General features: G+C 38.2%; 1 protein-coding gene and 1 pseudogene across 1 annotated transcript in view; one reads left to right on the top strand and one right to left on the bottom strand.

The window, feature by feature from the left end:
- The window catches only part of UBE3C (ubiquitin protein ligase E3C), a 216,901-nt gene that overhangs the window by 24,454 nt on the left and 169,779 nt on the right, over positions 1–22,668 (bottom strand). Inside the window, exons 20-21 of the mRNA XM_006887657.1 lie at positions 5,763–5,951; positions 5,592–5,658 (exon numbers count right to left, since the gene is read on the bottom strand). Of these exons, the coding sequence (XP_006887719.1) occupies positions 5,592–5,658; positions 5,763–5,951 (256 nt within the window). The remainder of the gene's footprint in view (positions 1–5,591; positions 5,659–5,762; positions 5,952–22,668) is intronic.
- On the top strand, positions 10,741–14,705 carry LOC102875787 (annotated as a pseudogene).

The raw sequence follows: 22,668 nt of genomic DNA, 5'->3' as shown, positions 1-22,668 counted from the left end.
AGAGGGTCTTCCTCTCCTGTGCTGTCCCTCCACCATCCCAAGCATGACGTCCCTCTCCAAGTACTGATTCCTCTGTGCAATATGTCCACAGTATGTCAGATGAAGCGTCAGAATCCTTGCTTCCAAGGAACAACCTGGTCTCACCCTCTCTAGGATGAACCTGTTCATTTTCTTAGCAGTCCATGGTATGTATATTCAATACTCTTCTCCAGCACCACAGCTCAAAGGCATCAACTCTCCTATCATCCCTAGTCATTGCCCAGCTCTCTGATGGCATAGCAAGTGATTGCAAAGACCATAGCCTGTATCAGGTGCACCTTAGTCTCCAGAGTGACATCACTGCTCTTTTCAGTACTTTGGAGAGGTCTCTTAACAGCAGACTTTCCCAATGCAATATGTCTTTTAATTTCCTGGCTGCTGGTGCCGAAAGTTTTGACTCTGGACCCAAGCAAACTAAAGCTGTTAACAATCTCAACATCTTCACCATCTATCATGATGCTTCCAATTGCCCAGTGGTGAGAATCTTTTTCTTGATATTGAGCCTCAATCCATATTGAAGGCTGCAGTCCTTGATCTTCTGCAGCAAGTGCTTCAGGTCCTCCTCAGTTTCAATAAGAGTTGTGTCTGCATAACGCAGGTTGTTGATGAATCTTCCTCCAATCCTGATGCCACATTTCTCCTCATACAGCTTAGCCTCCTGGATAATCTGTTCTGCATAGATATTGAAAAGATATGGAGATAGGACACATCCCTGGTGTACACCCTTCCCCATTTTGAACCATGCACTGGTCTCCTTGCTCTGTTCTAATGATTGCCTTTTGGTCCAAGTACAGGTTTCACATTATCATGATCAAGTGTTCTGGAATTTTCATTCTTGTCAGAGCGAGCCACAGTTTGTTGTGATATACACATTCAAAAGCCTTTGCAAACACAGATAGATATTCCTTTGGTACTCCCTGCTTTCAGCCAAGATCCATCTAACATTAGCTACGATATCCCTAGTGCCATGGCCCCTTCTAAACCCGGCCTGCAATGCTGGCAGTTCTCAGTTGTTGTGCTGTTCCAGTAATTTTTGGATAATCTTCAGCAGAATCCTGCTTGCATGTGATATTAATGATCTTGTTCAGTAATTTCCACACTCTGTTGGATCACCTTTCTTTGGAATGGGAAAAAATATAGATCTCTTTCAGTGAGTTGGCCAAGTGACTCTCTTCCAGATTTCTTGGCCAACTTGGTGAGCACATCCAGGGCAGCATCTGTTAGCTGAAATATGTCAAATGGTATGCCGTCAACTTCTGGGGCCTTACACATACATGTTTGTATATTATTTTAGCAAATTTACAGTTGGACAAATAAAATTACAGTCGTTTTAAAATAATGCTTTCCTTTTATAGCTGTTTAAACAGAATTACATAATATGGAGTAGTTTCATCTGACTTCTGCTTCTCATAATATTTTTGCAACAAGTTTATTCTTTTCAACTGTTGAGTAGTACTCCACGGTATATGTACCACACTTTGTTTATGTAGTTGTTGGATGATGCAAAGTCAGATTGATTTCAGTTTTAGGCTATTACCAAAAAAAAGTTTCAGTGAAAATTTCATAAACGTCTTTGTGTAAACCAATTTTTTCACTTCTTGGAGGTACAGTTCAAAAAGGAGAACTGATGGCAAGCTGACATTTAACTTTTAAAATAACTGTTAATTTTTTCTTTTTTGTAAAATTTTTTCTAATGAGCAGTTTGATAAAATCTTGTCTTTTTTAAAAAATTGTGACTTGAATGAAAGTTTGCACAGTGAATTAATTTTTCATCCAATCATTCATACACATTTAAATTTCAATGGATTACTTTTTTTTAGTGGTTCAGGAGAGTTCTAGTTCCTTCACATTCTTCCTGCTGTTTAGCTCATCTCTCTGACTGCAGTCATTGTAATGTGTGTGGAGTGACAGTATCTCATTTGGACCACATTTTTATTTCCCTAAGGATTAAAGATGTTGAACATCTCTTTAAGCAGTCAGTGGCCTACTGGCTGTTAAATACGGTCTTTTAAATATTGTTGTTATGTGCAGTCAAATCGCCTGTGATTCACAGCGACCCTATGTATAACAGCCCTAAACCCTGCTCTATCCTGTGCCAATCTAATTGTTTCTGACACCCCTACCCCCAACATCCCAGTTACTGAACTGATCCATCTCAAGTTTGTACTCCTGGCAGTCCACGGTATATTCAACACTCTTCTCCAGCACCACAGCTCAAAGGCATCAATTCTCTTTCTAGCATCCCTAGGCACTATCCAGCTTTCTCACATATAGCAAGCAATTGCGAAGAATATGGCCTGCATCAGGTGCACCTTAGTTTCCAGACTGACATTGTTGCTTCTCAGTACTCTAGAGAGGTCCCTGACAGCCGGCTTTCCCAATGCAATTTGACTCCTGATTTCCTGGCTGCTGGTACCAAGAGTGTTGATTGTAGAGCCAAGTAAACAAAAATTGTTAACAATCTCAATCTTTTCACCATACATAACCATGCTGCCAATTGGCCCAGTGGTGAGAATCTTAAAAAATTAGACTGTAAAATTCATTTTTTCAAATGGGCAAAACAAAATAATATTTAACTATTTAATATTGAAAATATTTTCCCATGGTGGATTTGAAGAAAGATTTTAAATATTAAGTAGTTAAATATTATTTTGTTTTGCCCCTTTAAAAAATGAATTTAAAAATCTTATTTTTATATTGTTGTTGTTGACTGCCATTGAGTTGAGGGCGACTCATAGCAACTTTATGAACAAAAGATCTAATGCCTTTCCATAGCTACCATTTCTCCAAGTTCGGAGTTTCCAGAAGCATGTGGTTTAGGAAGTGGATGCCACTCCTGCTTCCCAACCTGTTTTACAACTGGGAGCTCCACTAAACACTGTCCACAATGGGAAACCATTCTGGTATTTGATATCCCCATGGCACAAGGTTCAGGTTACCTCATATAGCACATTTGACAAAGAGTGATGGACAAAGTGGAAGAATGTTCCTCTAAGATACAACGTAACTAGTTACGTTGATAGATAAAACCACTACTGAGATATAATTAGTCTCATTTAGCACTGATTAAGTAATGTCGAGTTGAATTTGACTCAGAGTAAGCTTTGCACAAAATACCTTGAACTGTTGTATAATTAACATAATTTCTGTACATTTATAAGAGTCTGTAGAGTTTCTAGAGGCATCTTGTTTAGGAAGTGAATGCAAATTCCCAACATGAATCAATCTGGAAGCTCATCCAAACATAGTATATAATGGGTAACCATGATGGTATTTGACACAGTTATGGAACAGTGTTCAGCATCGCAGCAACTCCAAGTTGTTCAGTACATCAAATAGACAAACGACTGCTGTGTCTTTTAAAAAATATTCATTCTAAAATTAACAAATTTACAGTGAACAAATTTGACCCTTAAGCAGGCTTCCATCCTTAGTCTAAGGCTCAAGTGCTACCCAATTTTGAGGGGGGGGGGGAAGACCAGTAACACACAACAAACATGTCCCCAGAAACTTCTCTTATGTGACTGTCATCAAGAAGAGACTGCCATCAAGATGCTAACTAGCCAGCCAACTCCTAATCAGATATCTGACTTGAAAAAAAATTTTCTAATCTGTGACTGTCTCTGTATATTCTCAACGATGCCTTTTGATGCACAAAAAAAAATTAATTTTTCCTAATCAATTTAAAGAAGAATTTATTGGAAGCTGTGGTGGCCTAGTGGTAAGAAGTGGCAATCTCCTCCTGTGCCAGTAGGATCTGCTTCGATGGCACAAAATAAGTGTAAAAAAAAAGAAAAAGAAAAAATTATTTTGTTATTGAGAATATATGCAGCAAAAACATTCACCAATTCAAGTTTCTACATGTACAGTTCAGTGACACAGACTACATTCTTCAAGTTGTGGTCTTCCCTTTTAACAGAAATTCACTGCTTCCTGACGTTCTGATGAAATCTTTCAAGTTGTTCTTGTCACAAGAAAAGGTTTTTAAAAAAACAAAGCTAGGCACAATGTCAAGTTGCTCTTGTCAGCTCCATCCTATGTAACTCTACTCATTGCTGCCAAGTCACAACTAACTCAGGGCGGGCTTTTGGAGTCTGTAATCGCATGGGAGGAGACTGCCATTCTCTCCCTCAGAGGGGCCTGTGGATTGGAAATGCCAGAGAGGAATGACCTTGGAGTTAGCAGTGCAACTTCTTACACACTGAGTCAACAGGACAGGATCCTTTGATCCTATGTAGACAGTTATTTAAACAGCAGGCATTCTTTACCGGTTAAGTAAAACTACTATTTTAATAAAACTTCAGGGGATATTTTTGGTTTAGGATTTAAAGATTATTTTTAGGGTAATAGTTTTGGGAGGTCATTTAACCTTCATGTCTCTATAAATAATGGATTCCATGAGAATTCGAAAGTTTGAGCTCTAATCTCCCACTTCTGATTAGGATTTTCCATGTAATCTTTGATCAAAATGTTCTGCGATAGTGGCCAGCCACCATCCCAAGCTATCTCAAAGCAAGGCGGCAGTTATTCATGGAGGCAATCAGCCCCATGTTTCATTTCCTCCTTCTATTCCCAAATCTCCTTTCTTTGTTGCTGTCAGTGAGTAGAAACTAATTGTTGAGCCGTGGATGACTGCTTGCAAGCTTTTAAGCCCACAGGCAGTAAGCAATGAACCAGGAGACAGAACAGAAGCACAAGCATCTTTAGGCCAATGAACTGTAATGCCCCAGGAAACCCTAACTCTGAATTCCCAAATCAAAGAACCAAATTCCATGATGTATTTGGTTATAAAAAAGTAGATTCAGCAGTTTCATAGTTTTTTTGTTGTTACTGTAAATATATTCACCGTAAACCATGTCCGCCGATTCAACTTTTCAACCACTGACAGAAATTGCTTAATGAGCTGTCTAATTCTATTCTTAATCAATGTGATTTCTCCATCTTCTTAATCCAAAACTCAGCACTACACAGAGTGGCTTTTTGGAGAGAAAATATGTATTCTAAAAATTTTTGCCATATCGATGGCTTGCTTTTTCTGTTTTAGTTTTTTCTTTTATGGTTAACTTCTTTCTAGCAGTGTCTTTTTTCCTATTTGTTGTGTTCTCTTTAGCCAATATTATTTTTAACAAAAATATTTACACAGAGAGACTTGTTAAATGAAATAGAGTACCAGGCAATAGTGGAGAAAAGAGAACATGGTTCATATACTGATGTGCAAAGATCTCTAAGGCAAATATGAAAAGAAAAATAAAATATAACATGCAGAGGAGGGTAAAAATGGTGAAAGTAAGACCATAATTTGTATTTGCTTATAAATATATAAAGTTATTCTAGAAAGGAATTAAAAATAGTGGTTATTTATGGTAAGAGGGGACTGGTTAGGAATAGGTGCAAAGAGGAATACCATATTATACATGCTGATTTTTTTAGATTAAATGAAAATTATTCTGGGAATAGTAATTAGAAATGTTTTCAGGAGTAAGACAATAGCTGGCAGGAGTAAAAGCACACATGCTTTGACAATTAACAACCAACATACAGTGGTAACTTACCTGAATAGTTTGTAAAAGATTTCAAGTCTTCAAGACTTATTGGAACTTGGGCACCAGAAATTAACACCTGGGAAGAATAATTTTTAAAAAATAGTAAAATTTGTGGTAGAGTCCAAGAAGCTTTTCATTTTTCTGAAACTACATGTCCAAAAGTATCAGTGAGCACTATACCTGAATTTCTTGCTGATCAAACATTCGGAGCCACTCAAGATTAACAACATTGGCCAGGCCCTGTCTGAAAGCCAGACAATGCTGGCGGATTTGTTTGTTTAGTCTGTAGTCCGCCACGAGATGAATGTATGCAATTCGGTTAGCACTTGTGACAGGAATATCTTTCCCACCAAATTTTAGTTCAACTACCTGCAAATATTAAACAAAAGAAAAAGAGATGCTAAAAATTTCAAAAAAGACTAGAAGTATTCAACACAAGAAACTGAGAAAACAAGACTGAGCTGTTCTGTAAACAAAAAGTTGCTCAAAGTAAATAGTCAAACACAAATAAAACATCTGAAGAAGCTGTTCTAATGGCTTCTCCAAAGTTAGACATTTATTTCCTCTTTAAGACGAGAACTACTTGTGCTCCCGCCAAAGCATTAATGAATACTGCAGCATGTAATCAGGGCAATTTTCATGTATTAAAATGACAAATCACAGAAGGCAAAATAGGAGCCAGATCATCAAAATAAAGAAAACAAAAATCAGATTTATGTTGGAGGAAATACAACTTAAAGAATTAGGCTGTATATAGTAAAATCAAGAGAGTTCTGGTGGCTTAGTGGTAAGGAATTGCATGGTTAATACAAAGGTATGGAGTTCAAGGCCATCAGAAGCTCTGTGGGTGAGGGATGGGCAATCTCCTCCTGTGCCATCTACTCCCTCTGAAAATCTGCTGGAGGGTCAGCTATGGGCAGGTTCTGACTAAAGAGCACACAACAACATCACAGTAAAATTATTACCCTTTTTTCTATGTATAAGCAGCACACATGTATCTTTATATTTTTATAATGTTTTGCTACTGTAAAGTACTTTTAAGATTCCTTAAAGGACCGTTGTGATAATGAAGTACTTAAACTCTGCCATCTCGCTGATTCTGACTCAGCAACCTTGCAATGGGTTTCCCATCCATCCCAGCAGGAGGAGACAACCCATCTTTTCAGAGCTGCTGATGGATTTTAAACTACCAGAAATGTGTAGCCTTTTCCTTAGCAGCGTAGCACCCCACAGATTATGCCACCAGAACCCCAGAGGTAAGCAAAGGAGGCAGAAAACTTTTCTGCAAAGAACTAGAAAGTAAATTCTTTTGGCCATTATGGATTACATTGCCCTTTAAAACACATTCTTACATCACTGTCATTCAGAAACAGGATGCAGGATAGAAACTGCTGGGCTATAGTTTGTTGGGCATATTCACTGGCCTGGTTATAGTAATAATAATAGGTAGTATTTACTGAATGTTTATTCCAAGGGAGGCATTTTTTAGCTCTTTATATAGATCATCTCATTTAATCACATAACAGTATCATATAATAACTGTATATGGTAAGCTGTTGTTATTAAGTACCATCAAGTCAGGACCAACCCACAGTTGACTACAGCAGGTTTTCAGAGGCAGTAAACTGCGCAACTTTCTCCTGCAGAACAGCTGGTGGATCAGTTTGCTTTTGAGTTGGCAGTGCCCTTACTGCTCCTTAACAAGAGCTGCCGAACATGGTGTGATTCATTATGATTCCCATTTTATAGATAATTAAGTTCTTGTCAGAAATGAAGTATTTTATGGATAACATAAACACTATTACAGCACACAGATCTATTTCAGTTACACTGTCAGGGCTCTTTCCTTAATCTGTATGTTTTGTGTTGGCAGGGTATCTTCTAAAACCACTGTTTTAAATATTATAGGTAAGAAGGACTTATATGTGCAAATTTCAGAACATACACAAAGGTACTATAATCAAAATACTGTAGCACTGGTGTAAGCACAGACATCTGTAACCTAAATCAAACCCACGACCACTGAATAAACACATAAAGACAAACTCACTGCTGTGGAGATGGAACCCACTCACAGGTAACCTTAAAGGGTTTGCAGAGGAGGTAGACAGCAGAGGAGGATTTGAACTGCCTGTCCTTGGGGCTGCCAGAGTAACTCCCTACTCATTGGGCCCACTACGGGATACCATTTGTTTACAACTGTTGTCAGGAGTCACTGAGCAGATTCTGACTCAAGGTAACCATCCAGGATAGTGCTGAAATGTCCCATAGTTTCTAGATTGCCACATCCTTCTCCTGTGGAGCAGCTGGTAAGTTCAAACAACCAACCTCTTGCTTAGTAGCTAAGTTATTAGCTACTGTGTCAACAAGGCCTCTTAGATCCACATATCAATGGAGCAGTATTTAGAAGTCCACAAATAAACCTACATACTGATAGTATGTACATACTTGGGTTTTTAATAAACCTACCAAGTCTGGTAGGTTTATTAAACTCACCAAGTTGTGCAAAGAAATCTGGAGAACGACCACTTGGCCAACTGACTGGAAGAGATCTATATTTGTTCCCATTCCAAATAAAGGTGACCCAACAGAATGTGGAAACTACATAACAATCTCACTGATTTCACATGCAAGCAAGATTTTACTGAAGATTATCCAAAAACGACTGGATCAGCACATCAACAGAGAACTGCCAGAAGTCCAGGCTGGGTTTAGAAGGGGTTGTGGTACTAGGGATATTGTAGCTGATGTTAGATGGATCTTGGCTGAAAGCAGGGAATACCAGAGCAATGTCTATCTGTGTTTCACTAACTATGCAAAGGCATTTGGCTGTGTAGATCATAACAAACTATGGCTGACTCTGAGAAGAATGGGAATCCCAGAACACGTGATCGTTCTAATGTGAAACTTATACTTGGACCAGGAGGCAGTCATCAGAACAGAGCAAGGGAACACTGCAAGGTTCAAAATTAGGAAGGGCGTACGCCAGGGATGCATCCTATCTCTATACCTTTTCAAGCTATATGCAGAACAGATTATCTGGGAGGCTAGGCTCTAAGAGGAGAAATGTGGGGTCAAGATTGGTGGACGATTTATTAACAATCTGCGTTAGGCGGACGACACAACCCTGCTCGCTGAAACTGAAGAAGACCTGAAGCACCTACTGCAGAGTGTCAAGGACTGCAGCCTACAATATGGATTGAGGCTCAATGTCAAGAAGACAAAGATTCTCACCACTGGACCAATTGGCAGCATCAGGATGGATGGTGAAGAGATTGAGATTGTACACAGCTTTAGCTTGCTTCGCTCCACAGTCAACAGTCTTGGCACCAGCAGCCAGGAAATTAAAAGGCGCATTGCCATGGGAAAGTCTGCTGTTAGGGACCTCTCCAAAGTACTGAAGAGCAATGGTGTCTCTCTGGAGACTAAGGTGCATCTGATACAGGCCATGGTCTTTGCAATCACTTGTTATGCATCAGAGAGCTGGACAATGTCCAAAGAGGATAGAAGAAGAATTGATGCCTTTGAGCTGTGGTGCTGGAGAAGAGTACTGAGAATACCATGGACTGCTGGGAAAACAAACAGATTCGTCCTGAAAAGGGTTAAACCAGGTGGCTCCTTGGAGGCAAGGATTCTGAGGCTCCGTCTAACATACTTTGGACATGTTGTGAGGAGAGACAGGTCCTTGGAGAATGACATCATGCTTGGGATGGTGGAGGGACAGCGCAGGAGAGGAAGGCCCTCTATGAGGTGGATTGATTCAGTGAGTGGGATAATTGGGATGGGAGTTTCAGAGACAGTGCGATTGGCACAGGACAGAGCGGAGTTTAGGGCTGTTGTACATAGGGTCGCTGAGTCGCAAGCGTCTCTACGGCACATAACAACAACAACAACCAAGTCTGGTTAATGAGGAAAGAATATTCTTCAACAAACGGTGTCGGGATAATCAGATCTGAACATGCAAAAAAATGAAGCTGAACTCGATTTCACATACAAAGTGAAAATTAACTAAAAAATGAACCAACAATCTAAATACAAGAATTAATGCCATAAAGCTCTTTGAAGAAAATATAGGAATAAAGCTTAAAACCTTGCTTTTGATAATTTTTTTTAGATATGACACCAAAGTATAAGCAGAGGAAGTTAAAAACATAAATTGGACTTCAACAAAACTAAAAATGTATAACAAAAAGACAATCCAATTTTAAAAAAATGAGTAAAGGGCATGAACAGACACCTGATCAAAGAGGATATTCTAATGGCTAGCAAATGCATGAGGAGATGCTCCCAATAATTAGCCTTTCGAGACGCAAATCAAAACTGCAATGAGATTCCTTCTCAACCCTGCAAAATGGAGGATTTTAAAAAACAAACAAACAAAAACAAATGTATTGGTGAGGTGTGGAAAAGAGATCAGAACATTTATTTATACACTCCTGGTGGGATCACAGAATGTGACGACCAGTATGGAAAATGATACAGTGCTTCCTTTAAAAACGTAGTAACAGAATCTTCTGATCCAGCAATTACACTCTTCTTAGGTATAAATCCATGAGATAAAAGAGAAGTGACACAGAGACATATGTGCTCCTATATTCACAGCAGAATTATTCATTGTTGTTATGTGCCATCGAGTAGCTTGAGACTCATAGCGAACCTATGTACAAAAGCCCTAAACTCTGTTTGTTTTCCTAGCAGTCCATGGTATTCTCAATACTCTTCTCCAGCACCACAGCTCAAAGGCATCAATTCTCCTTCGATCCTTACTAGTCATTGTCCAACTCCCTGACGCATAACAAGTAATTGCAAAGACCATGGCCCGTATCAGATGCACCTTAGTCTCCAGAGAGACACCATTGCTCTTCAGTACTTTGGAGAGGTTCCTAACAGCAGACTCTCCCATGGCAATGCGCCTTTTAATTTCCTGGCTGCTGGTGCCAAGAGTATTGACTGTGGAACCAAGCAAACTAAAGCTGTGAACAATCTCAATCTCTTCACCATCCATCCTGATGCTGCCAATTGGTCCATTCATAATAGCAAAAAAGATGGAAACCATCTAAATGCCCATCAGCATATAAACAAATAAATTGTGGTACATATACAAAATGGAATACCATATACATATAAAGACAATATCTAGTATATTTAAGTTTGCACAATGCATCCAAGGTAAATGAAAACTCTAAGAAGTAAGCAAGAAAAAGGACAATTTTGGTAAATTCTATTAATATATAATTTGCAACAATAACAACCATAAAAAATGTGCACAGTTACAAAGGTACAAGTAACCATGTATGTGTCTAGGAAAGCACATTTGAGTAAATGAGTGTGCACACATAGGTTTATCTGTAGAAATAAGTATACACATGTTTTCACTGCAAATTATACCACATAGGGAACATAGTCATGGGTACTTTCTAGACATAGGGAAACACTTCATAAGACTGGCTTATAAGACCAATGTAGTTAATAAAGGTAATGTTCTACAACCTAATCTGGTCAGTAGTAAATGTGGGGGGGGGGGTCTCAAAAATACAAAAGTACACTTCAGTAAAGAGGATATTCAGATGGCAAACTAACATATGAAGAAATGTTCAAAATCCCTGGCTATCAGAGAGATGCAAAGCAAAACAACTATGAGATGATATCTCACCCCAGCAACAATAGCAAGGTTAAATGAGACAGCAAACAACAAATGCTGGCGAGGTTGTGGAGATATTGGAACTCTTATTCACTGCTGGTGGGAATGTAAAATGGTCCAGATACTATGGAAGGTCTGGCACTTTCTCAAAAAGTTGTAAATACAAATACCATTTGAACTAGTAATCTAGTATTGGGAATATACACTAAAGAAACCAGAGCCATGACTCAAACAGATGTACGCATGCTCAAATTTATCTTTGCATTATTCACAATATCAAAGAGATGGGAATACCCCAAGTGCCCAGCAACACACAAATGGATAGAGTAACTATGGTATATTTACACAATGGAGTATTACACAGCATTGAAAAACAATGAACTTGTATAACATTACACAGTATGAGGAGGCTGGAGAACATTTAATTGAGTGAAATATCTCAGTTACAAACGGACAAATACTGAACAAAAAGGTGTTATAAAATAGGAAAGACTGGGGGGATGCTGGGGAAAGAATGGGAAAAGAGTGGATAGATAATGAACACTACATTGGAACAGAGAAGGGAAGAATGGTCTGAAAGAAATATATGATTAGGCATTATATGAACGACAACAATCTGGAACAAGGGGTGCGTTGAGGGGTATGCTGGGGAGGAGAAAGAAAATGTGCAATGATGAATTAAAAAAAAAAAAAATCACTCAAGTGGCCATTAGTCTCTTCTCAACTGGAATAAAAGAGAATGAAGAAAATAAAGGACTCAAAGAAAGGTCCTAGACAAAAAGGGAGAAAAATCCAGAACAAGACTCAAATTTCTAAAAAAAGGTTAGACCAACTGGACAGTCAATAAACTAGATAAACATATAAAATTGCTGCTTTAAAACATCCTTTGAAGCTTGAAACTGAAGGCATTCTTGTTGGCTATCTTTCATTCAAATAAAAGACTGACTTACAATCAGTATCAACATTGAGTACTGAGCCCTCTAAGCAATCAACTCTACCAGACCAAATATTTACTCTAAAACAAACACAAGAAGCAAGAAGGGGTATGTAAGCTAGAATAAAAATAAAACGTAAATGATGAGACTGTTGTGGTTTTTTAAAAAAAAATAATATCATGGAACAATAGAGTTAAAAATTATTAAATGAGAATGGAATTTGCTCTTTCACCTAAAATGCAATAAAGTATTTTGTAAAAAATTAAAAACACTATTCTATCATGAGGAAAAGATAATGTACAGAATAGGAGAAAATGTCGAATATCCTTCTATCTGATAAGGGTTTGATATCTAGAATATATAAAGAATCTCAACAATAAAAAGACATACTTGTTGTTTTGTTGTTGTTATGTGCCGTCGAGTCGCTTGCGACTCATAGCGACCCTATGTACAAAATCCCTAAACCCTGCTCTGTCCTGTGCCAATTGCACTGCCTCTGATACTCCCATCTCGATTACCCCAGTCACTGAATCAAAGACACACTAGTCAATTAAAAAACAGAAAGGCCTTGAATACACATTTCTCCAAACATTATATGTAATAATCTGTAAGCACAAGTAAAGATGCTAAAGGTCATTATTCATCAAAGAAACTACAATGGCATATCATTTCAGTGTAGATCAGAAAAACAGAAAATAAGAAGTGTTGACGTGGAGACACCAGAACCCTTGTGGGTGCCATTCCACAAACAACTGTGAATCATGGGGGAGGGGGGGGAATCTGATGGCTCGCAAAAAAGCTAAACAAAGAATAATTATATCATCAAAAAGTTAAACAAAGAATTACTTTAAAACCAAGCAACGGTTTCTCTAAAGACATATTCTAAGAACTCCGGTACCTTTATACCAATGTTCACTCCTACACTATTCACAACAGCAGTGGTGGCTTAGAGCTAAGGAGTTGAGCTGCTGACCCATTGGCAGGTGGTTTGAACCCACCAGCTGCTCCATGGGAGAAAGATGGGAAGTCTCACCCTGTGTGATTTACTGCCTCAGAAAATAGGTTGGAGAACAAGCTATGAGTTCTGACTCCACAGCAAACAACAACAGGTAGAAATAACCCAAACAGCCATTAATACATGAAAAGGATAAGCCTAATTAAGAGTATACGTAACAGCCTTTCTGCTTGAGAACACTGATGAGAAGTGTTTATTCCCACTGCTGTCATGTCAAAGTCGGTCTCCTAAAGTGCCTGAACAACTGTGGAAACTATTCATTGGAGGGTGAGCTTTGAAATGGCAGATGAAAGTCTGAGGAGCCATTCTGAGCAATGGGGAATGCTCACGGACTGTGTGGCAATAAGGAATCCAAACACCAAGCAAGCCAGCCACTTTGGGTTTGTCACATACTCAACGGAAGAGGTGGGAAATGGAAGGGTTGTGAAACCTAAGAGAGATGTCTCAAGAGAAGGTTCTTAAAGGCCAAGTGCCCACTTAACTGTGAAAAAGATCTTTGTTAGTCCAGAATAAGAGATGCAATGCAAAGTGGACTGGGGTAGGGGAGAGGGGGGAAATTGTGCAACAATGAATGAATGAATAGAAGAAATCCAAGTTTTCAATAAACTTTTGTTTAAAATCACAATAAAATGTTATTTTTTTAAAAATTTTTTATACAAACATGAACTAAGGTCACATTGTTGTTGTTGTTGACTATCATCGAGTCAGAACCAACACATAGCTGACCCTCTAGTAGGTTTTCACAAGCAGTTAATCACACAGGAAGAGACTGCTCATCCTTCTCCCGCAGAGCAGCTGGTGGATTCAAACCGCGTGCCTTCAGGATCACAATACAGTTTCTTACCACTAGGCCAGCAGAGCTCCTAAAATGTCATTTTTTAAAAAAAATCTTTGTTGGTGGAATTAAAGAAGATACTGAAGAACATCACTTGTGAGATTATTTTGAGTAGTATGGGAAAACTGAAGTGATGGAAATCATGACTGACTGAGGCAGTGGCAAGAAGAGGGGCTTTGCTTTTGTAACTTTTGATGATCATGATTCTGTAGATAAAATTGTTATTCAGAAATACCATACTGTGAATGGTAACAACTGTGAAGTAAGGAAAGCCCTGTCAGAGCAAGAGACGGCCAGTGCCTCTTCTAGCCAAAGGTCGACGTGGTTCTGGAAACTTTAGTGGTGGCTGTTGAAGGTGGTTTTGGTGGGAATGGCAACTTTGGTGAAGGCACAAACTTCAGTGGACGAAGTAGCTCTGATGGCAGATATGTTTGTTGGTAGAGGATATGGAGGCTATGGGGAGGGTTATAATGGAGTTTGTAATGATAGAAGCAACTCTAGAGGTGGTGGAAGCTACAGTGACTTGAGCAATTAAAACAATCAGTCTCCAAATTTTGGACTCATGAAGGGAGGAAACTTTGGAGGCAGAAATTGTGGCCCTTATGGTGGTGGTGAATATTTTGCCAAACCATGAAACCAAGGTGGCCATGGTGATTCAAGCAGCAGCGGTAGCTATGTCAATGGCAGACGGTTTTAGTAACTGCAAGAAAACAAAGCTTAGCAGGAGCCGTGAGCTAGAGAAGTGACAGAGAAGCTACAGGTAATAGCAGATTTGTGAAGTTAGCCATGCATGCTGTGGCAGGGCCTAGCTGCTACAAAGAAAACACATTTTGGAACAATATGAATGTGATTGGGAAAAAACTCGAGGATGTATTTGTGACAAATTGTATAACAGTTTATTTTAGTTTCAGTTCTGTGGAAAAGGTAAATCATTCCGAAAACAAGGACTTAAATGTAGCTTTTTTTTTGCCCTTGCTGCTGAGTGCCAAATGTCTGATCATGACAATGAATAAACATCTTTATTTTTTAAAATAAAAGTCTTAAATACACCCCCCCCATGGAACAATATTTATCCATAAAGGAAAAAGAACTTCTCAGACATGAAGCAATACAAAAGAATCTTGAAAACATAGTTACTCAAATTAGACACAAAAGGCCAAATATTCTACAATTCTACTTCTGTGAAAGACTAGACAAATACCTAGAGATAAAAGTTCATTAACAGCAGGGACTGGTGAGGGTAGGGGAAGAAGAGAAAACACTCCTTTAAGGGACATCAAGGTTCTATTTGAGATGATAGAAAAACTTTTTAAAATAATGGTAATGATTGTACAACATGTGACTGCAATTAATGCCACTGAATTATATAATTAAAACAGTTAAGATGTCACATTTTTTTGGTTACCCAGTAAAACTGTAATAAAAAAGAACAGGTCTTAGAAATGCAAATATTTGATCTAAGGCATTAAAAGACCATGTCTAGGTGGCAACCTTTTTCTGGGGAAAACAGTGATGCTTCTTGATGGATTGAGCCATGGCAGTTATATGTGGTGTCAAAATAATTTTATTTCGTATCACTTCAAATATCTATTTGCTATGGATGAGTTTATACAGGTATCAGAAGGTAATCCTTAACAGAAGTATTCATGGAGTCCTAGTGAGAACAGTACCAAATTAGAAATTAAAAGACCTAGGTTCCAATTCCTTTTCCATCACTTTAATGCATGGTCACAGAAAACATTTAGAGACATTCAGAGAGACATTTAGACATTCTGACCACTGCTTTACACACACACCCTCTCTCTCTCACACAAAACAGGTATTTGTTTTGCTATATAGGAACTGTGATGATTCTAAGAATGCACATACACAAAATCAATTAGCAAAAACTACAAAGAATTAAGAAATACAAGCATAACTTGTGTACTACTCTAATTCATTTACTAGTTCTTATTTATTACCCATGTTGAGATTTTTTTAAAAAAAGTACCTGGGGTTACAGGAAGGTAATCCTTTAGTTTGCTTGATTTCACAGTCAACACATTTGACAGCAGCAGGCAGGAAATTAAAAGACGTATTGCATTGGGAAAGTCTACTGTCAGAGATGGCTCCAAAGTACTGAAGAGCAATGGTGTCATTATGGAGACTAAGGTACACCGAATACAGGTCATGGTCTTTGCAATCACTTGCTATACATCAGAGAGCTGGACAATGACTAGCGAGGATAGGAGGAGAATTGATGCCTTTGAACTGTGGTGGTGGAGTATTGAATATACATACAATGGACTGCTAAGAAATTGAATAGGTTTACTCTTGAGAGGGTTAAACCAGGGTGCTCCTTGGAGGCAAGGATTCGGAAGCTTCATCTGACATACTTTGGACATGTTGCAAGGAGGAACCGGTCCTTGCAGAAGGACAGCATGCTTGGGAAGGTGGAGGAACAGTTCAGGAGAGGAAGACCCTCTATGAGTGACTAGGGTAATCAGGGTAGGTATGTCAGAGACAGTGAGGTTGGCACAGGATAGAGCAGGGTTTATATCTGTTGTACAAAGAATCACTATGAGTTGCAGGCAACTCAACAGCACATGACAACCACCACCACCACCACTACCATCACTTCTGGTATGGAAAAAGGAAGTAAGCAAAGGTCGAGAGACTTTAGGGTGATCACAGTAGAAATTAAACACACTACAAAACAAGTTCAATATGCCTATTAAATATGTTGCAAACTTTTATGAGTTGTTCGTTGTGTGTCTGCAGGGAGGCGCTTTAAATGTGGATGATGAGAAAACTATTAATAAACTCCCTCTATGAATTTTTTTTTCTCTCATCCCTTTCCTTTGCTTGGTAAGTATTATTTTCCAGAAGTAACAAAGACAATACTACTGCTACAATACTGCAGTCATACTAATTTTTTAAATCACTTTAGAGCAAAGCAATGTGAAATTTGCTGAAGAGTTTTATTTAAATTATCAAATGTGTGATGGTAGGTTACATGACAGAACAGTCTGCTGGTTCTCATTTTGTGAGTCTAACACCTTTAAAGCTGAGTGCTAAATTAGATTTCCTCCTTTTTGTATTTCAACATTTAAAGTGATGATTCAATTATTCTTACTAATTCACTTTCTTACCATCAAGTCTAAGATTGGTCTTTCAAATCCATTGTCTTCATGCTGATTAAAGATTTTGTTCATTACCTTAATTCCTTGCTTGTACTCAGCTGACAGTTCATCTGTTAACTAGGTCTCCTGAGGCTAGCTATTATATTTCAATATATAAAACACCATATACGTTGCTACTACTCTTTTCTTTAAATGAATTAAAGGCAGGTAATAAATGATGATGTACTTCTGTGATTTGGAAGACAAAGGGTAAGTTAAAGGAACATACAAAGCCTCCCAATTTACTCTCTTTAATGAAAGAAAATGGACATTTCTAATAACTCAAAAAACGGATATCCTATTTCTAATTTAAAAATATCTTTGGATAAATCTAGCCATCTATGTAATATAAAAATCATATAAAAATTTTAAATTTCAGTTTTGAAGAACACATTTAAAACCTCCTTCAAATATAGCATCATAGCTGTCCATAAACCAGAGCAGTTCACATTTATTAAAGTGTTCTCTGTGACTTCTAAAGTACACTTCTATAGCCCTTTAGAATTCACGAAATCATTCTATTACTTATTATACCAAGTTTATTAATTCTCCTAACAATTTACTCTCATTTTGAAGAGTAGGAAGAGGTTATATGACATGCACAAAGTGACAGAACAACAAAACTTGCATTCTAATCAGTCTCCAAATTCAAGGTCAAAAATTAGTTTCTTTGAAGGAGTGGCATCCACTTCCTAAACAACATGCCTCTGGAAACTCTATGAACTATGATAAATGTCTACTGTTATTGAAAGGCTTCAGGCCTTTTGTTCATAGGGTTGCTATGAGTCGTGCTTGATTTGAAGGCAATCAACAACAACAAAAACAACAAATGACTTTTTAAAAAAAATTTTATTTTATTATTTTTGTGTGAGTGTACCGTCAACGCAGATCTGACTGGTACAGGAGGAGACTGTCCCTCCTTCCCCGGCAGAGCATCTGGTGGATTCGAACCGTGTGCCTCTGGGATTGTAGATGCAGCTCCTTACCACTAGACCACCAGAGCTCCCCTAACAAATGACTTTTTATATAATGTTTTTTGTTGAGTACCGTAGAGTTGAAACTAACCCACAGCTGACCCTCCAGCGGGTTTTCAGAGGCAGTAGGTAGTTAATCACAGGGAAGAAGACTGCTCCTCCGTCTCACTCAGAGCAGAGGGTGGCTTAGAACCACAGGCCTTTGGGATTGTAGCACAGCTCTTGCTACTAGGCCACCAGAGCTCCCTTTTATATTTTATACATCCATCTTAAATCTTTGGCATTTTCCTAAAGGATGCCATGTGCATATGTGCACATGTATGTGTCTCTGTAAATCAGTATGTTAAAACTTTATGCTCAGAAGGGTAGAGGGTTGGCAAAAGAGAGGATCCTCACTGTATCAACTCACCTACTTGGAGGGAGAGGCGTAGTCAAATTGACAACACTGCTTTTAAGTATTTTGGAGAGGTCCCTGACAGCAGACTTGCCCAATGCAATAAATCTCCTTATTGGTACCAGACTGCTGGTACCAAGGGTGTTGATTATTGATCCAGGCAAGATGAAATCACTGACAGCTTCAATCCTTCCTATATCTATCACGATGATGTGCCTATGGTAAGGACCCGTGTTTTCTCTGGTGACTTAGTGGTAAGGAGTTGCACTGCCAATTAAAAGGTACATGCTTTAAATCCACCAGCTGCTTCCCAGGAGAAAGATGGGCAGTCTCCTCCTGTGTGATTTACAGTCTCTGAAAACTCCCTGGAAGATCAGTTGTGAGTTAGTTCTCATTCAATGGCACATACCATCAATGAATAATTGTTGTTATGTGCTGTCGAGTCGCTTGCGACTCATAGCGACCCCATGTACAACAGCCCTAAACTCTGCTCTCTTAAATTTCACTTCTTAGTTTTTAACAGATTTCATTATTATCACTGGAGTTTTAATGACACACCTGCATGAGACACTTCACGGTTACCATCTATTTCACTGTAAAACTGCCTTGAAGTTTTTACTTCTATGAAATTAAAATGCCACAAGGTGGGGTAGGGCAATAGTAACAAGTTTCTTTACCATGTGTAATGTGAAAATTTCCGCATGATAATAGTAAACCTCACTGTTTAAAAGTTACGCATTTTTCATGGCTAAAACCCCAGCATTATGATATGCAAGAGGAGCAAAAGCAACTACCTTGCAGCCAAGTAAAATAGGATTTGGTAAGAGCACTACTGTGTGGCTAAGAGGTCCCCTGCTAAGCAAAGGGTGGCTGGTGGTTTCACTGCCCCTAGCTGTTCTGCGTTAGAGAGACCCAGGACCTGCTCCCATGATGACAGCAGAGAAAACCCTACAGGGGAGTTCCACTGATTTGCTTGAGCTTGATGTGTGGAAAATCATCGTGATGGGCAGGAACATAACCATCCATAACATTATGGTGTTAATATTAAACCTCAGACATCACTTGTGGTTGTTTTAAGGTGCTAGTGAGTTGGTGGCAATGAGCAACAGAACTGAACGTACCCCTGTCTTGTGACAACCACAATATCCACTAGGCCCAAGCCCACTGGTACAGTCACTGGGTCAATCCATCTCCTTGAGGGTCTCTCTTTCTCTCCTTGAACCTCTCTACCTTTCCCAGCATAAAAATTTCTTTACAAGGACTAGACCCTTCCTGACAACAGGCCCAAAGTAGATGAGATGAAGTCTCACCTTCTTTGCTTCTAAGAAGTACCCTGGCTGTACTTTTCCTCAAATTAGATTTATTTATTCTTTGGGTACTTCATGCTATAATCAATATTCTTTATCAATCCCACAATTCAAAGACACCAATTCTCCTTTGGTCTTCATAATTCATGGTACAACTTACACACACATATGAAGCAAGTGAAAAGTTCGTGAACTCTGTGTAACTTAAATCTAACTTTAGGAACTGTCCAGTAAAATGCATTAGTTGATTTCTTGAATTCCATGTCCTTGGGTGATGATTATGAATCCAAGGAAAAGAAAATCCTTGGCAATTTCAACCTTTTGTCCACTTACCATAATGTTGTCTGTTGGTCGAGTTGTGAAGGTTTTGTTTTCTTAATATGAGGCATACTCTACACTGAAGGTTATAATTTTTGAGCTTCATCAGTAAGTGCTTCCAGTCTTCTTCAAGTAAGGTTGTTCATCTGCATATCAGATTTTTGATGACACTTCTTCCAATCTTGACACCACATTCTTCTTTATGTACTCTAGCTTCTCAGATGGTATGCTCAGTATAAAGACAGAATGGGCATGGTAAAAGGATAAAACACTGATACACACTTTTCCTGATTTTGAAATATACAGTGTCTCTTTGTTCTGTTTGAATGGCTGCTTCTTGGTCAATGTGCAGGTTTCTCATGAGCAGAATTGCTTTGGAGTTGCCATTCTTTTCAATATTACTCATAATTTATTATGATCGACACAGTCAAATGCCTTTGCACAGCCAAGAAAATGTTGTTGTTTGCCATTGAATCAGAACCAACCCACAGTCAGCCCTCCAGTGGGTTTTCAGAGACAGTTAACAGAATGGGAGGAGACTGTCCATCCTTCTGTGGAGCAACTGGTGGATTCGAACCAAGTGCCTTTGGGACTGCAGCACAGATTCCTACCTGGAATTCTCTGCTTTCAATCAAGATTCATCAGTAATTATATGACTTGTTTCACGGCCTCTTTGAAATCTAACTTGAATTTGTAGTTTATGTCTCTATGCATGTATTGCTCCAGCCACTTCTGAATAATTTTCAACAAGATTTTAAAGTGTTATAAGCTTGTAATTTCTGCATTCCTCTGTATCACTTTTTTGGGGGGATGGGTACAAATATGGATCTTTTCCAGTCAGGCAGCTAAGTAGCTGTCTTCCAATTTCTCTGTAAACACATGTGAGCATGTGGGTTAAAGTGCTTAAATTCCTATAAAAAACCCCCATCAATTCCTAGAGTCTTGTTTTTTACCAATGCCTTCAGTGTAGTTTGGACTTTTTCCTTCATTGTAATTGCTCTTGATCATATACTACTTCATTAAATGGTTGAATATAAATTCTTAGTGGTATAGTGACTCTATGCATTCCTTCAATCTTTTTTTGATGCATGTTACATTGTTCAGTACTTTGCTCATAGAAACCTGTAGCATTAAAACTTCTGTTCTTCAGTTCATGCAGCTTGAGACATGTCAGGTGTGTTCATCTTCTTTGGTTTTCTAGCTCAAGGTCTTGGTACTCTTCACTATAATACTTTGCTTTACCTTCTCATGCTGTTCTTTGAAATCTTTTGTTCAGCCAGGTCATTTCACATATTTCTTCCTTTTCCTTTAGATTATCTACATTCTAGAGTAAATATCAGTCTCTTCTGACATTCATTTTGGCCTTTTCTTTCTTCCCTGTTTTTTTATGATCTTTTGATTTCTTAAAAAATCATGTCAGTATTGAGTAGCTAACATGTAACAGTTACTGAACAAGATAAAAGGTTTTTTATTAAGATCTACATATTTTCTTACAGAATTTAACAATCATTAATAAAGCAATAAACATATTAAGTAGTACTTTGTTATTTTTAAAATTTAAAAAATTTTGGTGAATATATCACAAGTAAATTCAACCATTTTTCATGTGTATAATTCAGTGACATTATGTTCCTCATGCACAACCATCACTATTGTATTTCCAATTTTCTTCATCATCCATTATAAATGCACTGTTCCTTAAGCAATTACCTTCTTATTTGCCTCTCCCACTTGTTCTTGGTAACCACAAATACACTTTAGTCTTTATGCACATTTATTGTCAGAATATTTCATGTAAGTAAGTAGAATCATAAAATACTTGCTCTTAAGTAGTTTTACAATAATCCCTCACCTTCATTTGAAAATTCAATTATTTAACCTTTATTATTGTATATGCAGAGTTCATGAACTGACATGTGAAACCTCACCAAAAATCAAGATATACAGTAGCTTTCTCACCTTAGTAATTTTCTCGAGGACCCTCTGCCATGAGTGGGTCCCTAATGATCTCTGGCTCTAACAAACACTGATCTATCTGTTTAGGCTTGTCTTCTGTAAATCTCACATAAAGAGGATACTACTATATACTTTATTTCATTTTCCACCTAGGATAATGTGTCCGAGATCCACCTATTCTTGTGTGCAATCATATTTCATTCCTTTTTATTGTCAAGTTGTTTTTTGTAGTAAGGATGTGCCACTTTTGTTTTTGGGGTGACAGATATTTGGGCTGCTTTCAGTTTGAGGCTATAAAGAATAATCTCTCCATGACTGCTTGCAGAGTTTCTGTTTTTGACTGATGTTAAACAATTGAAATGTAATAAATTGATTAAAAACAGAATTTTGAGAGGATTTAGGCACATATTAAAAATATCCCAACATAAGGAACTACCATCAGCTGATGTGTTTGAAATCACAGAAGCCATGGAAGCTTCATATATAAGTTATTAGATGGAGGGCTGGTGAAAGCGAGATAGATGTGAAGGGAGGGGGTAGAAGTGGATGG

Source organism: Elephantulus edwardii, unplaced genomic scaffold, assembly GCF_000299155.1.
Source record: "Elephantulus edwardii isolate Elephantulus edwardi_28Jun2011 unplaced genomic scaffold, EleEdw1.0 scaffold00060, whole genome shotgun sequence".
NCBI classification, from domain to species: domain Eukaryota; kingdom Metazoa; phylum Chordata; class Mammalia; order Macroscelidea; family Macroscelididae; genus Elephantulus; species Elephantulus edwardii.
Note: the sequence above shows the minus strand (reverse complement) of the source record. Positions and strands in the feature narration are given on the sequence as shown.